The sequence below is a fragment of the Mercenaria mercenaria genome, chromosome 10 (assembly GCF_021730395.1).
Source record: "Mercenaria mercenaria strain notata chromosome 10, MADL_Memer_1, whole genome shotgun sequence".
Lineage (NCBI taxonomy): Eukaryota > Metazoa > Mollusca > Bivalvia > Venerida > Veneridae > Mercenaria > Mercenaria mercenaria.
In genome coordinates this window covers 42,227,340-42,255,057 of record NC_069370.1, presented here as the reverse complement: position 1 = coordinate 42,255,057, position 27,718 = coordinate 42,227,340, and the positions used below count along the sequence as shown (strand labels likewise).

Here is a 27,718-nt window from a genome sequence, read left to right as displayed (position 1 = left end):
AGTTTCAATAATCCGCAAAGATTAGAAATAGAGAAGGATGTAAAAGTATATCATCTTCTGTACGACAGCTTATAAACATTATTTTTTACAATTCTTTTCTAGCGGAAGACATTTTCGTGACGAAACAGTTTAGGAACTTTATATATTTAGTATAATAGGATACAACTAAACTGATGTTATTTCGGTACGTCTCTCACAAATACGGTTTTTCTTTGCAAAATATCTATACAGATAGAAAAAAATAATAATGTTTGGAATCAGAATGCCCTACTTTTAATGTTATAACTGAGACACGTCACAGACGGACACAAATATTCAATGTGAACATACAATATGAAAAGAAATACAATAGTCTATTTGGACTAGACACGCTTCAAGAAAACGGAGTCCTACGGTGTACATCATAAAAAACATACATTAAACACATTGACAGTGTAAAACATTCAGGCAACGTAGATAGATTAACATGATTGGGCACTTCCATGAAACGATTTTTTTCAAAGTTTCTCAGCCTTAATGCCCAACATGTTCCAAAATGCCATGACAGTGTTAACACAGAACCAACATGGAGCCGTAAAGGCAAGAAGAAAGAAATTATATAAGACTATACCATAAGCAACAATAGGTATGAAGTCAAATTCTAAATGATGATCCTTGCTTTAGTGCGTCTTTGGTCTTTATTCTCAGGTAGAAATACAATGCAAATTTCTAAGTCAGATGTGAAGCAAGGTGATTTTTGACTGTCCGTGGTGTATGTTTATTTATGTATCATATCGCAGAATAACGGACAATCATATAATCTATTGAATGAAACATTATGTTTGAAAACTTGTCTTACATATCATTGCCTGAATGACGGAACTGTACACATATTTTCACATTTCAATGAATTAGTATAATCATGGTAAAATACATGCGTTACATCAACAAGCGGTAAAAAGAATTTCTGAGATAATAAATGAAATTTCGTTCACAAAATAAAATGATACAAAGGAAACGATCGGGTATATGTTGGGCATCTTCACAACTATGTTATTATAATACACTAGCAGAAATTCTTCAACTGACAGTTGTTTAATAGAGTAACATTTCTCTCAGAATACTTTACAACAATTAGTACTGTCTGCAATATGAACATTCAGTAACAAATGAGTACTTACCAAACGTCTTCACTTCCTATTTGATCTTTTGTCTGTTGTTTCTTGTTGTTTGGAGGTGTTCTGTCATTATGGATAAGAATTTTCACACCACATGCAAGCATTAAACTATGGTTCTAGTTCACCAAATGAATGGACATTTGTTTCACGTTCACGTTCAAAGGTTTGAATGGTATTAAAGAATTAAGAACTAACTCAAAAAGAATATTCTATCCCATCTGATGCAACACTGGTCCTGGTTTGGTTATGTATATCCACATTGCATGATGATGATCCTAAGTATGGCTTGATCATTTGTAATTAATTGCGTTTTTTTTATCTAACGTTTTCGTTAAGCTAAGATGTCCATTCAAGCATATTTTCGCTGTTGTTTCATTAGTTGTATACTATGATTCAATTACATATTCTTAAATCAGACCTGAAATCAATGTATATATTTGCTACTGTATTTAAATGAAATGCTCTCGAACAGGGTATCCTTTGGTGCTTGGCTTCAACTGAATGGTCAGACTCGGCGAGCGGACAATGACTTCCTACGTTTTATTCTTCACGAAAGTAATTATATTCTATTTACCTTAGTTCGCTATTTATCTGGAAAAAAATGCCTTCAAATTAATTACAAATATGATATTTTTGTAAAATGGTGTTGACCTAATTGAACTGTTTGGGATTGAAACTAGTTCGCTATTTATCTGGAAAAAAATGCCTTCAAATTAATTACAAATATGATATTTTTGTAAAATGGTGTTGACCTAATTGAACTGTTTGGAATTGAAACTGTATTATTTACACTTATATTGCTATTTATATGCGTGTATTTGATACAGCCACTAGCAGTGTACGAACATGAAATTAATTGATTTAACGTCTTGTATGCGAGGACCAAATTTAGTTAATAACAGGTGTGTTTCCAAAGTAATGTTTTATTAGGTGTTTGTTTAAATTTCACGAGACGCCATAACAATGATCACATTGCTTTTTTAAAGACCAAGAATAAACACAGTTTTCTCTACTCCAGCAGTTATCATACAGGTATACCTCGAGATTTAATTTCTGTATTTACAAAAAGGTTTGCACCTATTGATATCCTTTTTGTAACTTTGCTCATGTTAATTAGAGAAACCATATATCATTGTATGAGTTTCCTAAATGTCCATGTCAATTTGTAACTGTAAAGCTTATACTGTTACCTCTCATTGTCCCTATGCAAACCACGCGTAATTATCATCATGAGAACAAAAGTAATACACTTTTTGTAATTGTCTGCCATGGTATTAGAACATACCCATTCAATTGCATTGAATTATTCATCAGACAGTTTGAATATTTTCAAGAAGTACATGTAGGGAGTCCTGGGTCATTAAGAGCCCCAAAAACTCATTTTTTGTGAAAAGTTGAAAATTTGATGTGCATGAAACTCAGATCTGGAAGGAAGGTTTCTTTAATATCACAAGGTGGTAGAACGTGGTACATTTATGCCCTTGCAAACTGACAAACTTCATTTCATAGTAAGACGTTACTGTAGCGAACAAGGCTTCGGGTAGGGACGGACAAAGTGGCGACAATATGCCCCTTTTGTAAAAAGTATGTTACACGATTCTTAGAAAATAGACTTAACTTTCATCGCCATAATTTGCCTTAGGACTGTGGTAGAATAAAACAAACATCAGAGCATATTTTTGCTTCTATTTTTGGCTTTATTTCAACAATGTTTACTAATAGATTACAATAATGGGGCACCATTTCTTATAACATTCATACATTTTTTGAAACAATACCAATCAAAATATAACACAAGATAATCATTCCAAACTCAGTTCTTACAATAAATTAACATTCAAATAGAACACATCCATCCTTAACATGCGCATGAAACCCCCATACGCATGCGCAATAGAAACTTACTGCAGGGCCTTTGATACATCTATGGGATTAATGTCTTAATTTCGTTATAAACAATTATGTATTGCTGGATCTTTGCACAAAGAGAAAAGCTGTTTTAAGACTAAAATATGAACAAAACGTTGAAAAGAATATGTACTTCTACGTGAAGAAATGAAACGTATGTTAATGTAGGATTTTATTTATGGTTGTAGAAATCGATGAATACATGTATAAAATCATTCTTGAGCTGCACATAAACAATGACATATTTTTGTATGATTGCCACTGATAAAAGTGGTGGTATATTTTTATAAATGTAATAGTTATTTATATGAGAAACGAGAAAAAAATTCTTTAACTTGCTATTACTGGCTTAGTGTGAAATGAAAGAAGCAAGCGTTTTAAAATGATGGTTAGTAGGTTAAATATTTTTAAACAATTATTAGGGCACATTTCTGTGATAAAATTCATACATGCATTTATACTGTTGTTTGATATTCTAATGTTTTCTGCAGGATCACCTTCAACAATATTATCTTGTACAGAATTGATTTATTGATTGATTGATTGATTGATTGATTGAATTAATAATAAATGAGTGAATGGATTGTTGGATGGGTGAATACATGAACAAATGAGTTCACGATGAATGAACTGATCAATAAATCAATCAATCAATTATTGAATCAAACATTGAAAAAAAATTAATCTAACAGGCTTCGTGTTGCTTTTGTCTGTTCTAGGTATAAAATTCAAATGTGTATATAAAGTCGTATATAGTTTCTATTTTGTTATATGAGCCGTGCCATGAGAAAACCAACATAGTGGGTGTGCGACCAGCATGGATCCAGACCAGCCTGCGCATCCGCGCAGTCTGGTCAGGATCCATGCTGTTCGCTAACAGTTTCTCTAATTCCAGTAGGCTTTGAAAGCGAACAGCATGGAGCCTGACCAGACTGCGCGGATGGTCTGGATCCATGCTGGTCGCAAACCCACTATGTTGATTTTCTCATGGCACGGCTCATATATAAAAATGTCGGTAGCGTTTTAATGTTTTAGATTAATTAGATGTATGGTTATTAAATGAAAATGTAAGAATATGTTGCATGTCTGTAACCAACATATCAAATCAAATATTTCACATCTGATCGTACTTACATTTACTGGCAAACAAATATTACAAAATGCAAAATGCACTTCATGAATCACAAAACTTGAAATTATCTTGTAATACTAGTAAGAATACATCATATAACAAGCCACTTAATTCAGGTCAACGTAGAATTGGTTTAGAAATTCTAAACATATTCCATATTCCGCTGTAAAATATAAGAACAAGATATAATGCCTCGTGCGTGTAGTGACCGTATTCTAATGGCAGTGTTTATAACATATATCAACAAAAACTTGTAACATACCATTTTTTTTATCAAGAAATAAAGAATACTAAAAATTATTGGACTCTATTAGCTATCTGGTCAAGATAGATTGCTTATCTCTGCCTGTATTTTATATATATTTTATATATTATTTATATATCCTGTATATACCTGGTATGTTGGAACCTAATTCTGTTCATTCCGTAAAGTAACGTTGCATATTCCTGGTATCTGGGAACTTTCCTTTGTTGAAATTTTGGAACAATCATGGATCATCAACAAAAGAATGTTCCAACAAACCAGGTCATATATATATGCTGGTAAAATATGTAGAAAACCTGCATTCGTCACGCAGGAAAAATTATCATGAAAAGGGAATGTTAGCAAGAAACTTCATTACCTGTGACATCATTTTTATATTAATTTCTGTTTGAACATACTTGATATTGTACTGTAAGAGCGGAGATACCCCTATTGTAAGAAGTGATAACACCCGTTGTTAAATACCTTCAAAGACATGTTAAATACTACAGAAAAAAATGTTCCATTTTTAGCACTGGTTTCCATTCGCTGGAGTCTAGTAAAACGGAACTATTTATGTGAACAGATTGTAGCAAGCAATAAGGAAATCGAAATAGGAACGTATTCAGTTTATAGATAACTCTTAAAATAATTAAAATACTACATTCAGTAAACTGAGTCCGAACTCCTAGATTATTATTAAATTAATTAAACGCACAACAAAATATCCACTGAATTTTTCACTTTTCAAAACCGCCTATAAAATTGAAATTTAAGAAATATGCAAAAACGTTGTCTTCGATACCACATCAACACATGAGAAGTCTAAATGTCACTGCGTTGCACAGTTATTTTCTATAAATAAGACCTCCCTTAAAGTCTATTACGATATTCATGTTTTCTGTTGTAAACAAAAACATTAACATTGTGTATAACAAAACAACCACATTACTATCAAGAAAGGAATATAATAACTTCAAATATCTGACCTTTTTTTTAGAAAACTAAACGAGTCAATATCAGTCATATCAACAGCTTAATGAAAAGGAGGTGTAACTGATCATCTAAGAAAGCAATTAAAAGTGTGCAAATAAAGTAGTAGGTAAGAATGACTTAGGAATCTAAAATTTCTAAGGATTTCTATGTACAGCGTCATTTCAAAAATAATATACCCCCAAAATATTGTCAAATAAATTGTGCACCTTTGTCAGTTTCAATGTCATGTACACGTATTATCGACCAACAGATTTTATTAATATTTATAAATGTCACTTGTACGAGTATATATTTCCATCCCTTAATGCACTAGTATGCAATTTATTTCGCAATACTTCGGGTGTCATTTTTTTAATGAATCTGTATGTATGTTTTATCTCACAAAGCAACGTCATAAATTCACAGTCACATTAATTCAATATTTAAGTTTTCATTTGTGTGTGTTAAATTATCCATAGAAAAATAGGGTGTCTAGGAAATTCTTTTTTATGGAGCAGACTCTTAAACTTCTATTGTCTTATTATCTTTTTTTCCAGACATCGTATTTCCACTACTCCATTTTTTTCCTTTTCCAATTTTTCTCAAAATATCTGTTCATGCATCAAAGCGTCAAAGAATTTTGAACTGGATTTTTCAGGCAAGTACACAGATGAAGCCTATAAAGTTTCGGTCTTGTTTTTGGCTGCGGAAGTATCAAAAATACACAATATATATGATAGGTAGATCTCTAGACAAAATATCACGTAGATTAAACGACCCTTCTCGCGTTCTTTGTTTAAAATTGCATATAATCAAGTTAACAGTAATTCCATTTACATGTAATATTTTTTCGTACTACTTAAAATTAAGACAGGAGGATTTTGTCCGCCCTTGCTAAAATGAACGGAGTGATATATTTTTTGGAAGTTGTCAGTTACATGATGATACTGATTGTTTACACATGTACCATAATAATTTTACTAAAGTCATGATTAAACAATGTATATTTACGTCGGTTAAATCATACCCTGAGCTTTAATGGTTTCAGAGACAAATATGTCACTACACGTTGTCCTCTATGGTACACATTTCTCTATCTACTTCAAAAGTAGTCCAAAGCATTCTCCCAAACAGCACATTCTCCCAATCTGCACTGCTTGCTGTTTTCCGATTCCTTCACTTATGTCACTATCTCTGTCTCGTGAGTGAACTCACTGATCAACGGTGACAACACATGCGAACACCTTTATTAGTATTGTACTCAGTGAATCCTCAGCTTTTCTTGTCATACCAGGAACTGTCCTTTTTCTTTCTCATTTATATAACACTTTGTAGAATGTAAGTATCTCCAAAACACTGATTATACATTAAACACGACAGCAGTGAATCAGCAGTTTTTCTCAAGGAGAACAAGAAGTTCCATCATCTATATCCGGTATGAGCGATGACGTCAAATCACGTGGTCTTTCTGAGTCATTCTCTGGTTTTGATCGGTCAGGTCCGGTCAATTTCGGAATATTGTTCTCCTTTTTCCATTTCATTCTCCTGTTCTGAAACCAGATTTTTATTTGTCGTTCCGTAAGTCCTAACATATGAGCAATTTCGATCCGTCTACGACGAGTAAGATAGCGGTTGTAATGAAATTCTTTTTCCAGTTCAAGCGTCTGATACCTTGTGTAAGTTTGGCGAGTTCTTTTCTGTTCGTATGATATTTCCGCTGAAGAAAAGACAAGAATTCTTAATTTAGATATTTAGTCAATTGCAGATATTTTTAAAACAGTAGATATCCAAAAATATCAATAGTATATGTAACTCTATTTCACTAATGTGTATTTTTTGTTTTTTTGTTTTTTCAGATTGAAAGAAAACGTTTTGTCACTTATATGAAAACAAAGTTGATATATACATTTATAATTTCCTTCCTTAAATAATACCGTTGCTTAGCAAACATTAATCAACCAATGTTGATTATATTATACATTTATGCTTTAATCATAACGAAAATTACAAAATTAACAATCTGCGTTGCAATAATGCAGGTTTGCGAGGTATATTGTAGGATGGCAATTTGCTCAATAGATTCTCTACACGTGTAAACAGTCAAAGGTACATGTATTCGCATGACTGCAACTGTAAAACATAAAAAAAGTGTTTTTATGATCATACTTCCATTTAGATGAACATGCTAATTATTTTTGGTTAGGTAAAACGGTTCAAGGTATCCGCCTTTTTCAAAATCTTATAATCCATACACAGTAAGTTTGCGTGTGCTAGTGAGAACAAGTCAACACTTGTTATGTTTGTCGTTCCAGTCATTTTTTTTTTCAGATTTCAAATTAAGGAGTATAGGAAATCTATAAGATTTTAGTTCCATTGATGAATTTCAGCGCATCCGTTACCCGCATCTGTTTCAGAGCCATAACGCCATTATTTAAATGTATACTGCGTAATATATCTAATCGAGTGATATATTTCGTTAAAGTTTCATGAACATACAGAAATACAGAAATATCATTCTTATCTAAAGCATCTATGCATCAACACAATGTTATGTTTGTAATTTCAGTCGTTTTTCAGATTTCAAATTTGTTTTTTATGTAATATTACTTCTGCCTTTTTCATTATAGCGATGATTCGAGTTTTAGTTTAGTCACTGTGGGTCACATGTTTTAGTGTTTGGTGCTAATAATTTTGTTGCTTATGTATCAATTTCTTATCGTGTTTGATTTCGTGAATGCTTATTCCCTTCATTGGCAGGTCATAAATGATTTTATTTTTGTATTTTTTTCATTGTTGACATGTCTAATGAAGGTTGTACTTTGACTGTGCTATTTGTCGATTATATTGTCATATGCATTATTATGTCATTTTTTTTGTTTGTTGAATTGGTTATTAGTATTATTATCTGTTTTGATTACTGTAATATTTGCTATCTGATTTTAGTGGTATTATTCTGTCTACTGCGTTTTTAATTCTATTTTAATGGAAATTTTCGAATTTCTGTACAGTTCCTTTGTTGAATCATGTCTACACCATATATTGCAAAATTTTAACTATTTGTTTATTGAATTGATTGTTATGATACCATTTTATCTGTTTGGTTTTCAATTAGATTTCGAATTGCTGGTTAGTGTCTTTCTTGATGCATGCGCTTGTGGTATAACTTTGTTGAAAACGACGTTTTTTATTAGCCCCAATAAGACTACCATCTTTAGGTTACGAAACAGATAGATGACGCAACTTATAAAGATGTCTTCTGCTTTCTTAAAACTAGTACTGGCTCGGGATCACCGTGTGTTGTATTTTAGTATTTTTTTTCTCCTATTGTCACTTGTGTATTCAAATTCTGGTATTCATTTTGAAGACTTATTCAATAGTTTTATCATTTTAATTTGCTTATGCTGTCGGTAAGTGTTAATAATATTTCTATGTTGATTTCACTTATTATGAATGTGCGTTTTCTTCATAATCCTTTGTTTTATAACATGAAAGAAATAGTTGGATCAATACTTGGCCATAACTAGAGTAATATTTTATATTTCGATTTAAAATCTCTGTATAAAGAATACTAGTAAACCACAATCACGCTGAACAGTCTCCTGTACAATCAGCCTTTTATCAGTAAGATTATGTGGCCAGAATTATACAGTAACAAACAACAATATTTTTTCTTTATACAGAGAAAGTCTTTTGGTATTTAAAGAAAGGACATAAAATACAAATTAATTTACAATTATACTTGTCCAATAAGACTTAGTGAAATGTTTACACATAATACTCTGGTAAGATAAACATAAGTAGTACAATTTCACCATACTACGGACAGTGGAATGGTGTCCTGTACTTCTGATAGTGGTAGGTTAAAGTATCTTGTATTGTGAACATTAAATGTTAATTTATCTTATTTGTCTGATTCTCTGTAATATAAAATCTGTATATTTTGGGGAAAAAATATAAGTATTTGACTTTTTTCTTCCTAACAATTTTTGTTACTACATTTGATATTTGTTCAGTTGTAACTTTATGATAAACCTGTCTGTACATTCATTTCAATTAAATATTTTTAATTTATTATTCTTGCGTTTCTTTTAATGTGTAACATCTAAAACGAAGGAGATTCATACAAATTTGAAGATGAACAAATACTCTTTATATATATATACGCAAAATATTTGAACAGATCTGCTTATTTCTATATTAATAAAATGATTTATTGGTGTAATATTTTTTCCTCTGTTTTGCTGATACATTTTTGTTTACATTTATTTTTGTATGAAAATAAGAAGGTAATGTAAATTTTAATTTTGAAAATAAATGAAAAGTACAGACAGACCTAAAATTAGCTGAAATATCATGTATGCAACGTGGTCATGTTTACTAACACACGAGAGTCAAACCTTTGAAATGTTTGCCCTATTGCCTTTAGCCGTTTATTGTTGTTATTAAAGCATAAATGTCATTATATCGTGTTTCAAAACTGCGTAATATTGTAACGCAACATGTTTTTGTAATGTGTCCATTTTACGTATCGCTACATTATAAAAGTCAGTACCTTAGTTAACTATACATGAATCAGACATGAAGATTCCAAAAATGAGATAAATGCTATGTAAGCATAGAGGTCACATCTATCTACAACGTTGCATAACATGGACATTTTACCGACATGTATGGTTTTGTTGAACCTATGCGCCACTCGGCTTGTATCTTACTAATTTCATTGTAAACTCTAGTTGTTGTTGTTTTTAGTTAAAAACTGATGTTAAACAGTCCCGAACTACTTTTTTGTGTAGTGTAATTAGTTTACTCATCTGCACTGTAAGCTCTTGTTGTTGTTTTTTAGTTAAGAAACTGATGTTAAACAGTTCCGAACTACTTTTTGTGTAGCGTAATTAATTGACCTGCGGCGCATAGGTGAGACATTGAATATTATATAATTAACTGTATAGTACTTGTATGCTATTTAAATGTTAATCCGTCCATCCAAATCCTGAAATATCTTACAAATAATTCATAAATATATGTATATGATTAATGTCAAAATCCGTTATAATTGTTTGAATGTCATCTGTATTTTCATGCCATGCAAATATGCTTGTAAATGTATTTATCACGAGGAACTTTTAGTTCAAGTGAAATAAAATTCTGTTCTGTTCTAAAATTCTGTTCCTATTGACTTACGATAAATGATTCATTATTAAAAATTATGCAAAACGAAGTATTATTTTAGGTCTTTTCAACAGATGTTTTTCATATGAATTTTATGCAGTTTTCTTTCTGAACTGTTCTTTTTTCTTCGGGGTTATTTTTTTGTAATATTGTTTTTCATATTTATATTTAAGTTGTAGCAGTGTTTCGTAAATAATTAAGATTGATTAAAATGAATGGTTATGAAATACAGTTTTGTTATGCATCGGTATATTCTATAATTTTCCCTTTAGTTTTTTTTTCTGGCAATATTTGCCAATTTTGTGATTTTACATTTTCAAAAAGTAATGTTTTTTTTTTTTTTGTTTTGTTTTTTTCAAAAGACCCTTTTATCATTTTTAGACATTTTAAAGCAAATTTGTTTCAAATTTCAAGAGTCAACACAATAATATCAGACCAGCTATAAATTATGTTGATTGCGATACAACATGGTGTTTCAAAAATACAATTCTACGAAAGACAATAGTTATAATTTTAGATATTATATTTAGCACAGTTATTTTTGATAAGAGTAAAATAAATAACGCCAGACCACCTTTGAAAAATGATAACAGTCCGAAAACTGGGTAAGCTGATCATTTTAGGTGGATGTTACTACTTTATTCTGGAGTATTACTTGCATCTTTTTCATGTGCTCAAAGATAAATATTGAGAGAGTCATGAGTATAATTATTTGCTTTTTGTTTTTATTTTATCACATTTGTATTACTATTACTATACAAATAAACTGTTATCAAAACAAACAAATTAGATATTTTTCTTCTGTTAAAGATTGAAAACTGATTTATCAAAATAATGTATTCATTTTATTGTTTATTTATTACTGTTTATTTAATTTTTATATACCCCAAAGTGCCAAATAACGTAACAAAATAATGAGGACCTTTGATCCAGTTTTTCTTAATTATCTGTTTTGGTATAAAATTGACCACTTAATTGCTAAAAAGTGCGAGAAGTCCAATAAACGGCTGTCATTGTCCACATCAAAAGACGCCGCTATCTATGTACAATACGATTCACCGCCCCCGGGGGGCTGCGATGTGAAATTTTAACTACTGTCCAATAAACATTGTGTTTAAACTCGATTTGCAATGTCCAGCCTTTGATAATACAAAATTTATAACGTTGAACGGATATAAGACAGAGCGATAAGAACAAAAATTCTGACTGAATCTACAACGCCATAAATCATAAGCGACCGCAGCGGCTCGGGGATCTTGTGCCCAAGGCTTGACAGCATGACCTCTAACAATCAGCAATTGATTTATGGCTTTCAGTTTTCATATTTTTCCCCAAATACGGATTTTTTCCTATGCCTTTCGAGATTGAAATGTCGTTTTGACCTGAAACCCAAATCCATTTCCTTGACGTTAATGGGGGAGTTTTTGCACGTAAGAAATTATGTGTCGCATGCCAAATATTTTAGTTATAACAAGACTTGTCATTTAGGTGGTTAAAACAGGGTTGATCAGATAATTGGTAAAAAAAGACCTCCAACAATATAGTTCAAAACAAAGCCTGACCAGCCTGTAATACACTTTCACTGATTGAGCAAACCCTGTTAATAGAATCTTAAAGTATTTCTGTTCACAGAACATCAGTTTAGAAACAGGCATGTTGAGGCAGCCTGTCTGACTCTTCCATAATTTTGTTATTTATACAAGACGAAGAGCCAAATATCGTTACATCTGTTATTCAATTCCTACTTATTTTTCTGTGGCTCTTTTATGTTTAAGTAAATTTTCTACTGTATTTCACTTCTTATATTTTGGGTGTTATGTGCATGCCATTATGATTTGCCACCATGCTAATGCATTTGATAACTGGATGAGACTTACAAAAAAAAAACTGTGCATTTTTATTTTTGAATGCCAACTGGTCAGAAGATTCATTTTCATAAATTTTCCTCTCAGTTGATATGTTTAGTACAAATTTCTTGAAGAAATATCAGATCCAGTTTTAATATTTTTCATTTCATCTTTTAAAGATTTATATGAATTTACTGGTACGTAGCTACAGTGATGTAGTTCTGCGTCAGTGTTTTTCTGAGAAATAGGCACAAATTTTTTTGCGAAAACCTCCATAAATGTTCTTCCCCAGTATTTTATTGTGTATTACTATGTCATTGTGAAATACACATTTTTCAATGAAATCAGATGAAAATTTGATATCGTTCAAATTCATCTTTAAAATAAATGTTCTACACTTTATAATTTAGCTTCTTTCATTATTGTTTGATATAATATGCCGTCCATAAACTATCTACATTATGAGCCGTGCCATGGGAAATCCAACACAGTGGCTTTGCGACCAGCATGGATCCAGACCAGCCTGCGCATCCGCGCAGTCTGGTCACGATCCATGCTGTTCGCTTTTAAAGCCTATTACAATTATAGAAACCGTTAGCGAACAGCATGGATCCTGACCAGACTGCGCGGATGCGCAGGCTGGTCTGGATCCATGCTGGTCGCAAAGCCACTATGTTGGTTTTCACATGGCACGGCTCATATATAAAGTTACACTGGCGCAAAAATCGTTAATATGTTATTCATCATTTTCATACGACATGTAGAACAAAGAGCTGCTGGACTTGCTAATTTCAGTTCATCTCTTATCAGTCAGCATCAATATTTAATGACAGTATACAATACGTGCGAGTTATACAAATCACATTTTAAATCAACACGTTAAAGACAATAATCGACCATTACTTTGCTCATCCTCTGCATGCTGTTTTGGCTACTGTAAACGTATCGCTGATCCATTCATTATTTAACAAGCGATATTCATTAGCAAACTGATTTATCTTTAGTTTGTATGACACTAACCAATAATATACGTCTTGAAAAGGAAATGAAAATCAGGAGTATCGGAAATCTATAAGATTTTTGTTCCATTGATGAATTTCAGCGCATCCGTTACCCGCATCTGTTTCAGAGCCATAACGCCATTATTTAAATGTATACTGCGTAATATATATATTTCGTTAAAGTTTCACGAACATACAGAGATATCATTATTTAAAGCTATGTCTATGTATCTTTTACAGTTGTATACGAATATGGGCATTGAACATGAAGGAACAAGTCTATGTAAACATGCAAATTACCTTTGTAATCTGGAATAATCTTAATCATTTGGCTATACAGAATTGGTCTAGCATCATATAAACGACTAGGACTACGAGTACATGACTTGTTGGTATTGGAAATGAGAAACAAAACAGTTCACTATACTCATTAGATAGTTTAAACATGTATGTTTATTCTAATATTTTCCAACTGTTTGTCAATGGGATCGCCAAGTCTATAAGAAGATCTAATAATGACATTTATTCCGTTGGTGGGAGGTTACTGACGACAGTTGAATTTGGCATGACCGACTTTCTAGCTTTTGAAAAAAAATATGAAAAAATGTCTAAACGAACTAGAACAGTTATGAATCATAACTGAAATATATATAATATAACACGCTATTTTGAATATATTGCCACTCATATTTCAATAAAAGTAAAATGGTTGAAAATTACTTTAAATTTACTTATGTTCGGTCAATGATTGCATCTTTTGAAGACCTGTCTTACCTAACTATCAAATTTTTGCACCGGTTTGCAAGCCTATGCGAAAATCCGCTGGTCTACGTTATCCATGACATATCAAATTAACCTTACTATGGGTTTAATTACACAAAAAATCTTTAGTCAAGCTTCCAGAATGTAGTGTGATATAACTCGTATCGATTTCAGTATGCAACCTGATGACAGTTAAAAGAGATTAAATAATACAAAAAGTTTATGCTGTTTTGCACTTTTGGGGCGAAACTAATGTTTTAAAGGATATATCAACTGTCTCGGATGCACTGGTTTTTGATTAGTTTGTAATATTTTCCCCAAGATTGTATAATTTCCAGCTGTGACTCATCAGGGATGAGAGCATTTGTGGACTTGATAAGTACAGTACGAGAACAAATTCTTGCCTTGGAATTTCAGGATGCATGAAGAGGTCACCTGACAGTTTTGTACAAACAGAATACCACTGGGTGATTTTAGGTTTATATTATGACGAGTATGAAGAAACAAGAAGAAAAAAAGAAAAGAAATTAAGATGAAGGCAACAGAGAAAGAAGAAATAAAACAGAAGAAAATAAAACAGACAAGATTTTGATGATGATTATGTAAAATATAAAGTATATCACAATTTTAGTTCGAAATAGACATATTTGTTTGTTTGTGTAACAGTGGCCTTTGAAGAAGAAAAAAAAACATTTACATTGGCTCGCATGTCAGCATTTAATTATCAATTAAAATGTAATCTTAGCCATCATAGTAGTGTCTGTAATGTGTAATCATTGTCATTCCATGTATTCATTTTTCTTTATATATATTCCAATTTATACCTTAAGCCTGCTGGCGGCAAGTGATTCTGCCTTTGCGACCAGTGCAGACCATGATCAGCCTGCACGGAAGTGCATCTGATCTTGGTCTGCACTGTTCTCTATTCAATCAGTAAATTTTCAGTGAACACCTCTTGAAATAATAAATGGCACTGCCCAAATTGAATGATGGACCAGTCCATTGTAGAAATTCAGCATTAAGGTTAATTTCTTGTTATTTTATTTTGTTGCTGTGTGCATTTTTATTTACTGCATTTTATATATTAATAATGTATAGTGTATGCATCATGGAAAGTGAGGCTTTAATAAATTATCTCATTTTATTACACACAATACTGCATGTGAGCTAATAAATTCCACCATAATGCATAACCATGCTGATTACATCAGCCATGTGTTCAGTTATTATCATAGAAAATTTCTGTTGTTAACTGAAGACTTAAGGAATTATATCTTGTGTAGGTATGCTACATTTTGCGGAAACGGCTTATCATAAAATGAGCCGTGCCATGGGAAAACCAACATAGTGGGTTTGCGACCAGCATGGATCCAGACCAGCCTGCGCATCCGCGCAGTCTGGTCAGGCTCCATGCTGTTCGCTTTTAAAGCCTATTGGAATTGGTGAAACTGTTAGCGAACAGCATGGATCCTGACCAGACTGCGCGGATGCGCAGGCTGGTCTGGATCCATGCTGGTCGCATACCCACTATGTTGGTTTTCCCATGGCACGGCTCAAATAATGCCGCTAAAATATTTTTTGAAACGAAACAATTATAGTAAGAATTTCATGATGCGATATACTTGCTCAGTGTAGTCTGTTTTTAAAATACATTTTACTCTTTTTACCACACACTTATCTTTTGCTGCATTATATCGCCTGCTGCAAAGCAGAGAATGTCCCCTGCTGTAACACTGACAGAGTTTTATCGTACAAGCGTATTACTAAACTTCTGTTTATTTTTGTTGTCACCTAGTCGACAGATATACATATGTTAAGTTTTCTTTTTAAAAGAACGTTTTTATGTAGATCTCACTTATTTGTAACTGTATAAAATTCTTATTTTGTCACAGCTATTTGATAAACAAAAGAAAAGAAAGAAAAAAGGAAAGAAAATACATTTAACTTATTTAACAGTATGTTACGTTCATGGGGAATTTCTCAAAGTGGTTTAAGAACTATTATTTTGCGATCTCGTATAGCTTCTACAATGTTTTCTAAATGTATATCAACCTATTTACCGATTATTAATCGTGCCATGTCGGCTTTATGAATATTTATGAGACGTATGTAAATAGGTACATATTGATATTGCTAGACGTATCAGCTAGACTGGTTATAATAATAATATGACCTTACTACTCAAATTGTGCAAAGTAGAATTGAATGGAACAGCTTCCTCAGTTTTCATTTTTTTATTTATTTCTTTATTGTATATTTCCACTTTGTTCTAAATAGAAAAATAATAGAAATTATAAATAATCATAAAACTTTTCCGTATTATAAAAATTAATAGAAATATTGTGGCACGCATGTATATAACATTCCACATCAGCAAGTAACCTGAACATTCATACTGAGGATATTTTCATGAAACTTTTGACCTGTCCTAATAAATGAATGGAACATCTCACTGAATACATGTAAAAGATATACGTGTAGAATAGATTCAATAATACGAAAAGTAAAACTAATCGGTAAGAGTTTTCACTGTTTTTGAACGGCGATTCACTTGTCAGTTGAACTCTATCTGAGAGTTTGCAATGATTAAGAATTGCAACTTACAAACCTCGATTTCAAAGAACTTGGCCGACAGACTAGCACTACTTGTTAGGGGTAAATTTTTATAAAGTACGTTTTGTTATGTGTAATGATGTACATGATGATGATACTGAAATACATAACCATATCTTACATAAAATTTAGATGAAATCAGTTGTTTTTTGTATTGCAGACATGTGAAGTTGAAATTCATCTGAATGTGATCACCTATAAAACATGAATTCAGCAGCATTCAAATTGACAACGTTTTGTATTAACATCAAAGTCATTTGTCTTTCTATTTCATTGTAAAAAGTCATCCGTCTTTTCGAAACGCAACCTTGTATACTTAAAGCAGTGACGAATGAAATATATATGGAAATTCGATCATGTACATAACGTGTTCACACTTCTGTCTGTTTTATTTCGACGATGTCATTTATTTAACTGTTAATTACCGTGTTGAGAAGGCATGTCTAAAACATAATGTATGAATACATATACAGGTTAACAGTCATGTTTATGGTTTTGAAAAAAAGCTGAATTTTAAATTCGGTAAATACAGAATGCGTGAGAAAAATAAAAGCTATTAAGATTTTTTTAATGAAACTATTAGTTTTTTAGCACAATGGATTTTTTCTTGTTAGTATTCAACTTTATTTTAAATTATGTGATGTATACAGTTCATACAAATGACATAGTGCAATACAGCATAGAAACGAGGCCACAATCCAACTAGCTGATGTTAGTGACATAATTATCCTTATTGTAATCATGAGTCAGTTGTAAACTAATGAAATGAACTATAGATCAATCAATAGCGATTTTCATATGGAGTTATGTAACATTTTTTCGAACTGATAAAAATGAAGTGCATTCTAACGAAAACAAATTATATTCATCCCCAGTACTACATTAACATAAGATGCATTCATTCCTTTATCTCAAGTCTGCTTATATTCTCTGTGAACTAGTGCTGGAAAAAAATATGAAGTTACTTCAATTCAAAACAAAATGTTTTAGGCATAATATCAACCTTCTGGTTAAGAATTAAAGACCAGCATGATTTCTAAATGGCTGTTTTCTAGGTATTTTTACAAAAATAACTTAGCTGTACAGAAATTTCACATATACATGTAGCTTCTAGAGTTCGGTGCATTTGAAGTAGACAAAATTAACGTGTCCTTATCTTTGTCTATTTAAGACAATATCCGACGCTATCGTAATATGTAAATGTGTATAGATCAAATTGTCTCTTGTATTTCTATATAGAAAGGCATACGTATTTTTAAAATATTGTAATATTGTAATGTTTTATCATGCTGTACGTATGAAGAGACATAAATAAACTATTTGACTTGACTTGACTTGACTTGACTTGTATTTGTATTCAGACCATTTTATCATGATCAAAAGATAGTCTAGGTAGTTCGCTTTTCTTTTCTTTAAAACCACTATAAAAGGTGATCGAAAACTGGTTCCCCCATTTTTTTTTTACAAAATACGTCTCCAATGAATTAAAGACAACATTTGCGTGTTCTTGTTATCTCCTATAATCAGTTTAGCTTATACGAGATTGAGTCACAATATAACATCACGAAAACTTTGGTTTGTATTGTATAAAACATGATACATCTTTAATCGGTTTTTATGAATGAAAACTGTATAAAGTTTGTACAAAATAAAAACAGGAACGCAATGAAATAGACACGTTATTCAGGTACTGAAATTGTAAAAGGTAAAAATGAAAGGACTGATATTTATACAAACATTGTATGTAAATGGGGAAGAATTGAATAATTAATAAATGTGTTTGTATTTCTGTAAAATTCCCCTTACAAGTAGAAATATGACAATGCGACATAATAAAACAAAATATATCTTAAAATGAAACTGTCTGTTGTCCCAGATGCAAATATTAATATCAAAATAAAGTTAGGTGCAAAATTAATATTGAAACACTAGAGATGTTTAACTGCAATGTTTTGAATCATGAAACAAAATTTGCATTAAAAATGTGTTGAAGAATATTCGAGCATCATTCTTACGAGTTTTAGACATATCTTTAATCTGATTGGTCCACAGAAAAGGGGATGCTACTTAATTAACCCAGAATAAATTACGCAGGAAAAAGGGCCACTGAAATATTAAAGAATGGCGCTACTGTTAATTTGGCACAACTTCAAAAATGGAACTACACTGGCTGAATGCATGTGTTTCCTGTTGAATGAACGCTGATTAATTTGCAAAGAAAATGAATCCATTTTCAACAGCTTCCGTTTCAAGTGACGTGAAAATGTTGCTGGGAACTGTGTGTCTCTGTTCCATGAATATGTCACGCTTAATATGGGCCATGACCTGTGACCTGTACAGCTCCCTTCAGACCCTTTTCTCATCACCCAACATACGTTTTTGATGTTGAAAACCAATCATAGTACGTCCAATTTAAAATGATTTACATTCGTTACTTCCGAAATTGAAACATAAATATGATTTAGATGTCAATTTTGGCTACAGGTTTCATACAGTAGCTGATTCAGTGTAATTTATTCTTGGGTTTTAAAAGCGAAACTCAGTCTCGGGCAGAGGTGCGGAGTTAATGACCAGCCAGGGATAAAACTGACATAAAAATCTCACAAAATATGAGTGTTTATGGCAGATTTGGTTGTAAACCCGTACTTGATATGTTATTTACTGGTGTGTTTTATGACTTCTTGTGTAAAAGTAAAAACAAGGACAAGAAGTTATATTAAAAAATTAGTACTTTTTGATAAATACTAATCGTTTAGTATCCACGGTGTTTATTATGATACCACATTATAATTATATTGTATATTCAATAGGTATAAAACAATGAATTTGTTTTGGTTTTGTTCTCGTTTTTACGATATCTCATTCTCGTTTTTACGATATCTCATTGCGATTAGGCTGATGTATTATAAGTCAAACGTTTTGGAGTAGTTTTTATTCTAGCTTTCGGCGATTGCGGTTTAAGCAAAGACAAGTTAGCGTACCACAAAATAAGATGAAGTTATTCATCAAGTTTAATTTAACACATATGTCAGATTCACATAAACTGAAGGCATCTCAACAAATATTTCATCCGTCTAATTGCGTATTCATTGAACTTTAAACCATTGATTTGCACTGTGTACTAACTTGCAAGTTAATACAACATAATCAGATTCATATTTTGTTAAGCTAGTGTAGTCTAAGATATTTTTTTGCGTGAAATAAAAACGGTGATATATAATACTTCCTTGCTTCTATGTATTCCTGTCTCACATTATTATGTTTGTTACTAAAATGTATATGTAGACTGAATATGTATTTGCATAAATGTATATCTACGTTTTACAGCGATCGTCAAAACGAATGAAAATATTTTTTTCTCTTGTTTTGTAAATTTTCTCTGTTGTGTATATAATATTATCACGTATAAAATTGTTACAACGTGACGTATGTACAACTGATGAAATTTGGATATGGTATAACAAATGTAATATTTTTCGCTTATATGTGCCTATATATGTGAACTCTTTATGTATATACACTCTTCGTTTTTTTTTAAGAATAAAGAGACTTTATATTTCTATAGACTTCAGTCGCCATGTTTACCTGTAGTTCACAAGGCGAAAAGACCAAAAAGAACTGGAAATAAATTAATTTAAATGCACTGAATTTATCTGAATATCTCTTGCAACAGAGCTTTTTAAAATCATTTTGTAAGATCATATTAAAATGTAATACTAATCATGTATAAAACCGCTCAAATTTATTTCTCAGCTCTCTCGTACATCACCATTTATTACAGTGACAGACGCCGACTTGACAAAATAATGCCCCTCATCCAACAAAACTTCGCAATAAAATCACACTTTTCGCATATATATCACGAATTTAATTTGATACCGGTATAAACAATTTACTGAATAATTTTCCATAATATATGACGGGAGAAAAATAAAGCTTGTACGTGATAGTACTATAATTTCTGTCTTTTTTTTTTTTATTTCATTTCTATATCAAACGTGCATGAAATAAAGAATTCACGGGAGTGTTTAAACGTTTAAAATATTTTTTTTTAAATTATATACATGTATGTGCTTTTTTAAATGTCTTCGTTGCTTATACTTACTGCTGAAACATCAATGAAACTTAGAAAATGTGGGTATTAATCTGGTATTTTTGCAGCAGGTCAGTTTAAAATGTTACGTACATTTTTTTTTTCCAAACTATGAACCCCCTGGAACATGGCAACTAAACAAAGTATATTAAAGGCTTATAAAAATTATAAATGTATTTTATTTTAACTTAGTTTAGACACACGGAAATTTATGACCAGCTTACAGTTTCTATAAATAAGAGGGGGGAAACAGTTACATTCGTTTGCGTCTTGAACTGTTATTCTTCAGTATATATGATAATAAATTAGATTATTTTTTTTTCTTTTACATCTATTTCTTTTGCATGCTGAGATTTTAACTTGAAATATTTTCGTTGGATATAATTATCTAACTAGAAATATGTTTTTCAAACACCCTGTATCAATTTGTTTTGTTTTTGTATTCTTCATTATACTGTTTATTTCAAATTCATTGCTCAGGGAGAAAAAAAAATTGTCAAAGACACGTATGTTGTTTAAAATTGTTTAAATTATATATTAATATATGTAAAATGCTGTGAAATTCCCTAGACGTTTAATAAAGACGCGTATAGAAACGCAAAAGAAATCATATCTCGTCCGATTTTTCCTCAAACTGTTGCAAAAAAAAACACCATTCTCTTGCTGAGAAAAGATTAATGCATAAATAATCACATGAAAATAGAAAATCTAATTTAGCATTGAAATGTGACTATGACCTTCAAATTAAAATCGTATTTTATAATAGCAGACGTCAGAACTTGTAAAAAATGTAAATTGTGTGGTAAAAAGAAAATTATTCCGCAAAACTTGAACCAGTGTAATGACGGTTAATTAATGTAAGAATTATTTTCAAACAAAGTCAGCGTTTCTTTTCAAATTACTATGCGCTGGTATTTACTATACTCTTGTCTAGACAATGAATTAAATGCACGTTTTGGCACGGTTTCAAATATTTTTCTTTTATAACCGATTGTAATACTACAAAAAACATACTGTACATTTTATACAGGAAAATGAATTTCTGTATATATTCAATGTTTAGGGGAATTCATAAAGCATTTTACACCAAATTGTCAATAGAAATAAATATATCTTTATATTATTTTGTGAAAAGTTTATGGTTTACTTAATAGAAAAAGTGAGAATAAAACATAAATGTAAATAGATGTACATGTTGGTTGTTTTAACGTAAAACTTTTTTTTTCTCTCCTGAAGATGCTACTGATAAAGATAAATTACGCGCCATCTTGTACTGATTTTTAATTAGTTTTCGTCTCAGTAAACACTTCTTTCTTTCTTAAACTGAGTGAAACATGTGACAATTGGTAGGAAAAGAGAAAAAAACCATTTCTACATATCATATAACTGATCATAAAAATAGATCGTTATAAATTAGAAATAACGTAAATGAAAAGAAAAAGAGTAAATAAATTTGACCGGGAAAATATTAAATGATTTATTTTGCTTTCATTAGTTTTACATGGAAAATATATTAATAATTTAAGCGTAGAAAAATATTGCTTCATTTGAATATTTTCTTTTCTTTTGGCTGTCAAATAAGTTAAAGTTACTTATATTTGTCAAAGTGATATATTTTGTATGGAAATTAACTTAAAAAAAAGATATCTTAACTCATTCAAATTCTACCTTTGCCTAAAAGTACTATAATTTCGTAATTTTCGACGTTAATTTCATTGATGTTAAAATGTCATTTATCTTACATTAAAGCGCACTGAGATGTTTGGTTAACTTTTGTGTTTTTTAACATCTTTTTAACGCGTTAGCTAATAAATATGTTGAAAATCACTCGGGTCATTTGACCTCAAAACTTTTCTATTCTATTGTATACGTCTTGCGGGATGGTTATCAACGATCTTTGAAGGTGATGAAATCAGACATTTTTACAAAGTGAAAAACGGGTAACAAGTATTTCTTGTATATATTTACAACTGGTTTCTGTTTGTGCGGACGAAACTACTTCTTTAGAAAAAGGAAAGATAGTTTAACAGCCTGATTTATTTTTATTGTACGCCTAACTTACTTGTTTTATTAAATTGCTGTCGTTATTTATGTCTTAAAATCACCATAAACACCGTCAACAAATAAGTTATATCATAAAAGAAATTGTCCTCACATTAAAATGATCTGAAAATGAATACATACCGACTATTTACTATTCAAGACATACCGAATTTTGGTTTTTAATTTCAAGCGTATCAATTTCTGTAGAAAAGAATTGTATACAATTGTTAAAAATAGTTTCTGATTTTTATACATACCCGGAAGTTGCCTCATCCAAGGATAGGGGTTGCCCATCATCCCGTTGCAATGTTGAGGAATAGGCGGGCTCGAACTCATATTATTATGAACAATATCCGTCGGAGAGAGACCATGATGGGTTGGATTATTGTTTATATGATTGAAACTTTGTTCATGAGGTGAAAAAGTATTTGGCGGTGGTGTCGGTATACAATTTTCTTCAGATTTCAAATTATTTAATCTGTCATGAACATGTCTTTCGTCGGGATATTGTCCTATTCCCGGCGGCGAATTACTGCTTAAGTTCACATTTACGTTCGAATTTACATTGCACGAGTTGAGATAATTGTTTGCATTTTGGTAATAGTACCCATTACTACCAAACGGCGGCATTTGTTTTGCCGACAGATTCATAATCCGACCATGTCCGGCGGAATCAAACTTGTCATAACTTGTTTGGTGGAATCCGTGATAATTTGTCATTCCATAGGAATTTCCAGATTCGTTTTCGTAGCACATACTTTGAGAGTTAGAATGGTAGCCAATATCCACGTTATGCGATTTTCCTTCTTGTCCGTAAAACGCGTCCGTCTGTCCACTATTCATAGACGGCATATGAGCCGGTACGACACTATTATAGTACGAATTCATTTCTTAAATTATTTTTTATCACAAGTAACTATATTTATGAGCTATGAAGTCACTCATATCGGTATACAAGCACACAACATTTAAGCCGTACCTCATAATTTCCCTTCCATCAAATCCATTTCAATGACTAGAGTCACTGAGCATGTCTTCAATATATCAACCAATGAATCTTCGCTACGGTATCACGTGATCACAAAATACACACTCTTCATATACTCTTATGATAGTCCGGATTTTTTTTCTATATTTATGTCATAAATGACAGATTTTATTTACGACAAAACTGTTTAAACTTAAATGAATCGATCAAATCTTTACAGTCTTAAGTTTGTTGTATTTTAAATCGATCTGGTATTTTTAAACAGGTGAGTGAGCTTGATTCTTTTTTCAAATGAAAATATTTTTGGTATCTAGATATAAGTTGGGAAGTAAATGAAGTGTATATCACTCATGTGTGAAGTCCAGCCCATTTTTGACGCAGTGGCTGTCAAAATTGAAAAAAAAAGTAAACAAAAGATTTCATGTTTATTAAATATAATACCGATTATTTTCGGGTTTTACTGGAGAGTTAAGGATCTACATCTTTTCAAGATAGATTTTCAAAGAAGTCTGTCAAACATCTCAATTAAAATTCAAGATTTCGATTGTTAAAATTTTACAATCCATTCAATAAAATGCAATAAAATATTAATTAATGTTCAAATGTTGAAAGTAAAATCTGATTGATTTTTATCAGGGTATTATGGTTGTAAAATTTTAAATATCTTATTATCAAATCTTATCAGTGGTAATTTTCTTGTAGACCAATAACGCGCCTTTGGTCCGAGATGTGAAGGGCTTTTGACCACAAGTGTAATTACCTATTTTTGGATGTTTAAAGGGACAACAGGGGACAATACGGGTTCTTGATCTACCGCGATCAAACAAGGTAGAAATCTTTGATGTTTTATAGATAGAACATTTTGTTACGCAATTTCAACAGTATCGCAAGGTGAAATTCCTGTCCTCTTGATAACTTACAATGTCTTTACTTGTCCATTTGATCTGTTGCCGAATTCAAAGCATCACTTGTCCAAAAATGATATATGTCGGTTGTAAAAACTACAAGTTACTCAGAGATAAGACATCTCCGGTTTAACCCTGAGAGAGAAAAAATATGTCCCTTTTCATTTTTTTTTCAATGCGTTTTTTTTCTGTTTTTATTTTTGACAAAGTTTCGCACCTTGTTGAAAGGTTTAGATAGTTTAAGTAAAATTTACGCCTTCACTGGCCTATTGACTTCTGAGTCTAATTGTGTCGTGGGAAAGATTTATTCACGAAAACTATCAGAATTAAAAAATAGAGAAGTGGTTTCGTTAAAGCTGGTAACATGGTTATATTATTTTATTGCTGATTTAAATTCATGATCGTGAAAATTTATTCTAGTCACGCACTAGTTTCCCCTTCTGGTAATAACCTTTCATGTACATTTAATATAAAAACCGTTATAATCACACTTAAACAAAAGTTAAATCTTTATTTTTTTCACCCAGTATGCTATTAAAGTTGCCATAGAAAAGGATAGTGAAGAAAAATTGAAATATAAAATTCAGCCTTCTTTAACTGCATTATAATTGTAACAGAATGGATAATTGGTTCTAAAACCGTACTTATGCAATATCCTGCTTTCTTTGCAACTTAAAGCTAAATTCGATTACAGTATGCTTTTGTAAAGATCTTATGTCGACATAGTAACATAATACTGGTCGGGGAAATTGAAATTTGTCAGTTTTGAGAGAATAATATACTTACACGCCTTGAGTGTAGAAATAAAAGACATAAAGATGATAAAAAAACATACAGAAAAGAGTCCCAATTGGGATCAATTTTCCTTATTTTATTTCTTTTTTTTTTCATATGACCTAAAACCTAACTCCAAAAAACCTGACCACCAACGAAATGTACCTGTAATTTTTAACTTGGTTTCAACATTTTACCCAGATATTTAAGAGACATTTGATGTAAAAATAAATGCGGACAAATATAAACATGTATATTTTGAATATGTCTTTACCATGTCTACTCTTCTGGTTTAGTAGGGAAGTTGTAAGTATGCACTTATTAGATATTAAAATGTTATTAGATTTAACCACGAATGAACTAGGCGCGAATCAGAATTCATTTCATTTAAGAACTTGAGCTCCGTCAATAAGTAACAGTTGCCTATTTAACATATGTTTTAATTTGATTCAATAATAAAACGAGTTTTTATTAACTTGAAAATCATATGATATAATATTGTATGTAGATCAAAATGACAAAAGTTACTAGTCAGATTTGAAATTTTAAAATTGTCTGATAAAACTTATATAGGCTGGAAACGACTGAATTGTTCATACGTTGCATATATACTTTGTTTAAGTGTGAACCGAGCAGAAAAAATTAATGCAAATTAGGCGTTTGATTATATGAGCTCTCGTCTTAAAGCGGACCTTCCAGTTATTTTTTTCGAAATTTCTCAAAAATTTTAGGTGATTTTTTTGTTTTAAGATATATCATTATCTTGCATTTAAGAAAATTAAGAAGTATTTAGTGATCGTTTTCAAAGAAAGAAGGGAAAATAAAATAAAGTCCCCAAAACTACTTTACGTAAAACACGTTAAACCTCAACTCTAAAAAATAATGGTTCCCATTTAACTTGACAGGTCGCATAAAATATAATTATCCAAGAAAATTTAAGACTATTAATCCAGCAATATTTTCAAATATTGATGTTTTATTGGTGTGTTGCCAGTTAAATGAAATTAATGTATTATGGTTAAGTTATACTGCAATTATTAATTCATTTGCACATGTAAAATTCAAAATAAAACCAGAACAGATATAACTTTGCATTTCATGCTTTCAGTGGTTTATAGGAATATAACATCGGATGATAATTACACTGTTTGAAACAGTGGCTTTTGTCAAATTATAATTTCACTGGTATGAAAGTATATTTGGACACGGAAGTATAATAGGAGTCTTATAACTAATATAAACACAGTAAACGCAGTATATTTTTCCCATAAAATTAAAACTCGTCTGTTTTCATTAAACACAAATGAATATACTCTTTTTCAAAAACTAATATTTGTCTTAAGCGCGTAATACATTATGTAATGCATTTTAGAATTCTAAACTCGATTTCGAAACAACCCAAGGAATCATTCCTGCACCCCCACCCCTCCAGCTGAAATGCATAAAGATGTTAAGATTTTCTTTTTGTTTTCGGTGACTTGTCAGGATGCTTTGCCTGAAGATCACACATTATAATTGAGCCGCTCCATGGGAAAACCAACATAGTGGCTTTGGACCAGCATGGATCCATACCAGCCTGCGCATCCGCGCAGTCTGGTCAGGATCCATGCTGTTCGCTTTCAAAGCCTATTCCAATTAGAGAAACCGTTAGCGAACAGCATGGATCCTGACCAGACTGCGCGGATGCGCAGGCTGGTCTGGATCCATGCTGGTCGCAAAGCCACTATGTTGGTTTTCTCATGGCGCGGCTTATATTTTCATTCAAACAAAATGTCCGCTTTTAACGTTTCCTTTTCTAAACCAGAAATATTTCAAAATTTGAATTTGCAAAACTTGAATGGAAAAATAATAGGAATACTATATGGTTTTATTTAAAATAATGAGACACCAACAAATTGACTTAAATAGCAGAACACATTTCAAATGAGAATGTGCAAATACTACTCCATTTTTTTGCGGAACTTGGGAAAAATCAAAGTCCCCAAAACAGCAACGATCCTAACAAATTATACGAACACTAAATTTCATTATGTAAAAACGTCCGATATCCGCATAAAATATTATTCATTAATAACCCAGTTTATTCCAGATTAGGTAATATATCATT

The 27,718-nt window shown here is 31.4% G+C and overlaps 1 protein-coding gene and 1 long non-coding RNA gene across 2 annotated transcripts in view; one reads left to right on the top strand and one right to left on the bottom strand.

Moving 5' to 3' along the window:
* Positions 1-2,829: 2,829 nt before the first annotated feature.
* LOC123561803 (homeobox protein Hox-B7-B-like) lies at positions 2,830-24,027 on the bottom strand. Its single transcript, XM_045354409.2, has 2 exons — positions 23,202-24,027; positions 2,830-7,133 (listed from the first exon to the last, which is right to left on the bottom strand). The coding sequence occupies exons 1-2, from the start codon at positions 23,830-23,832 to the stop codon at positions 6,817-6,819; spliced, it is 948 nt and encodes a 315-aa protein (XP_045210344.2). The 5' UTR covers positions 23,833-24,027; the 3' UTR covers positions 2,830-6,816.
* A 19-nt stretch (positions 24,028-24,046) lies between these two features.
* LOC123561806 (uncharacterized) overlaps positions 24,047-27,718 on the top strand; it is a 56,077-nt gene continuing 52,405 nt past the window's right edge. Inside the window, exons 1-2 of the long non-coding RNA XR_006688531.2 lie at positions 24,047-24,197; positions 24,635-24,760. This is a non-coding gene — a long non-coding RNA (uncharacterized LOC123561806). The remainder of the gene's footprint in view (positions 24,198-24,634; positions 24,761-27,718) is intronic.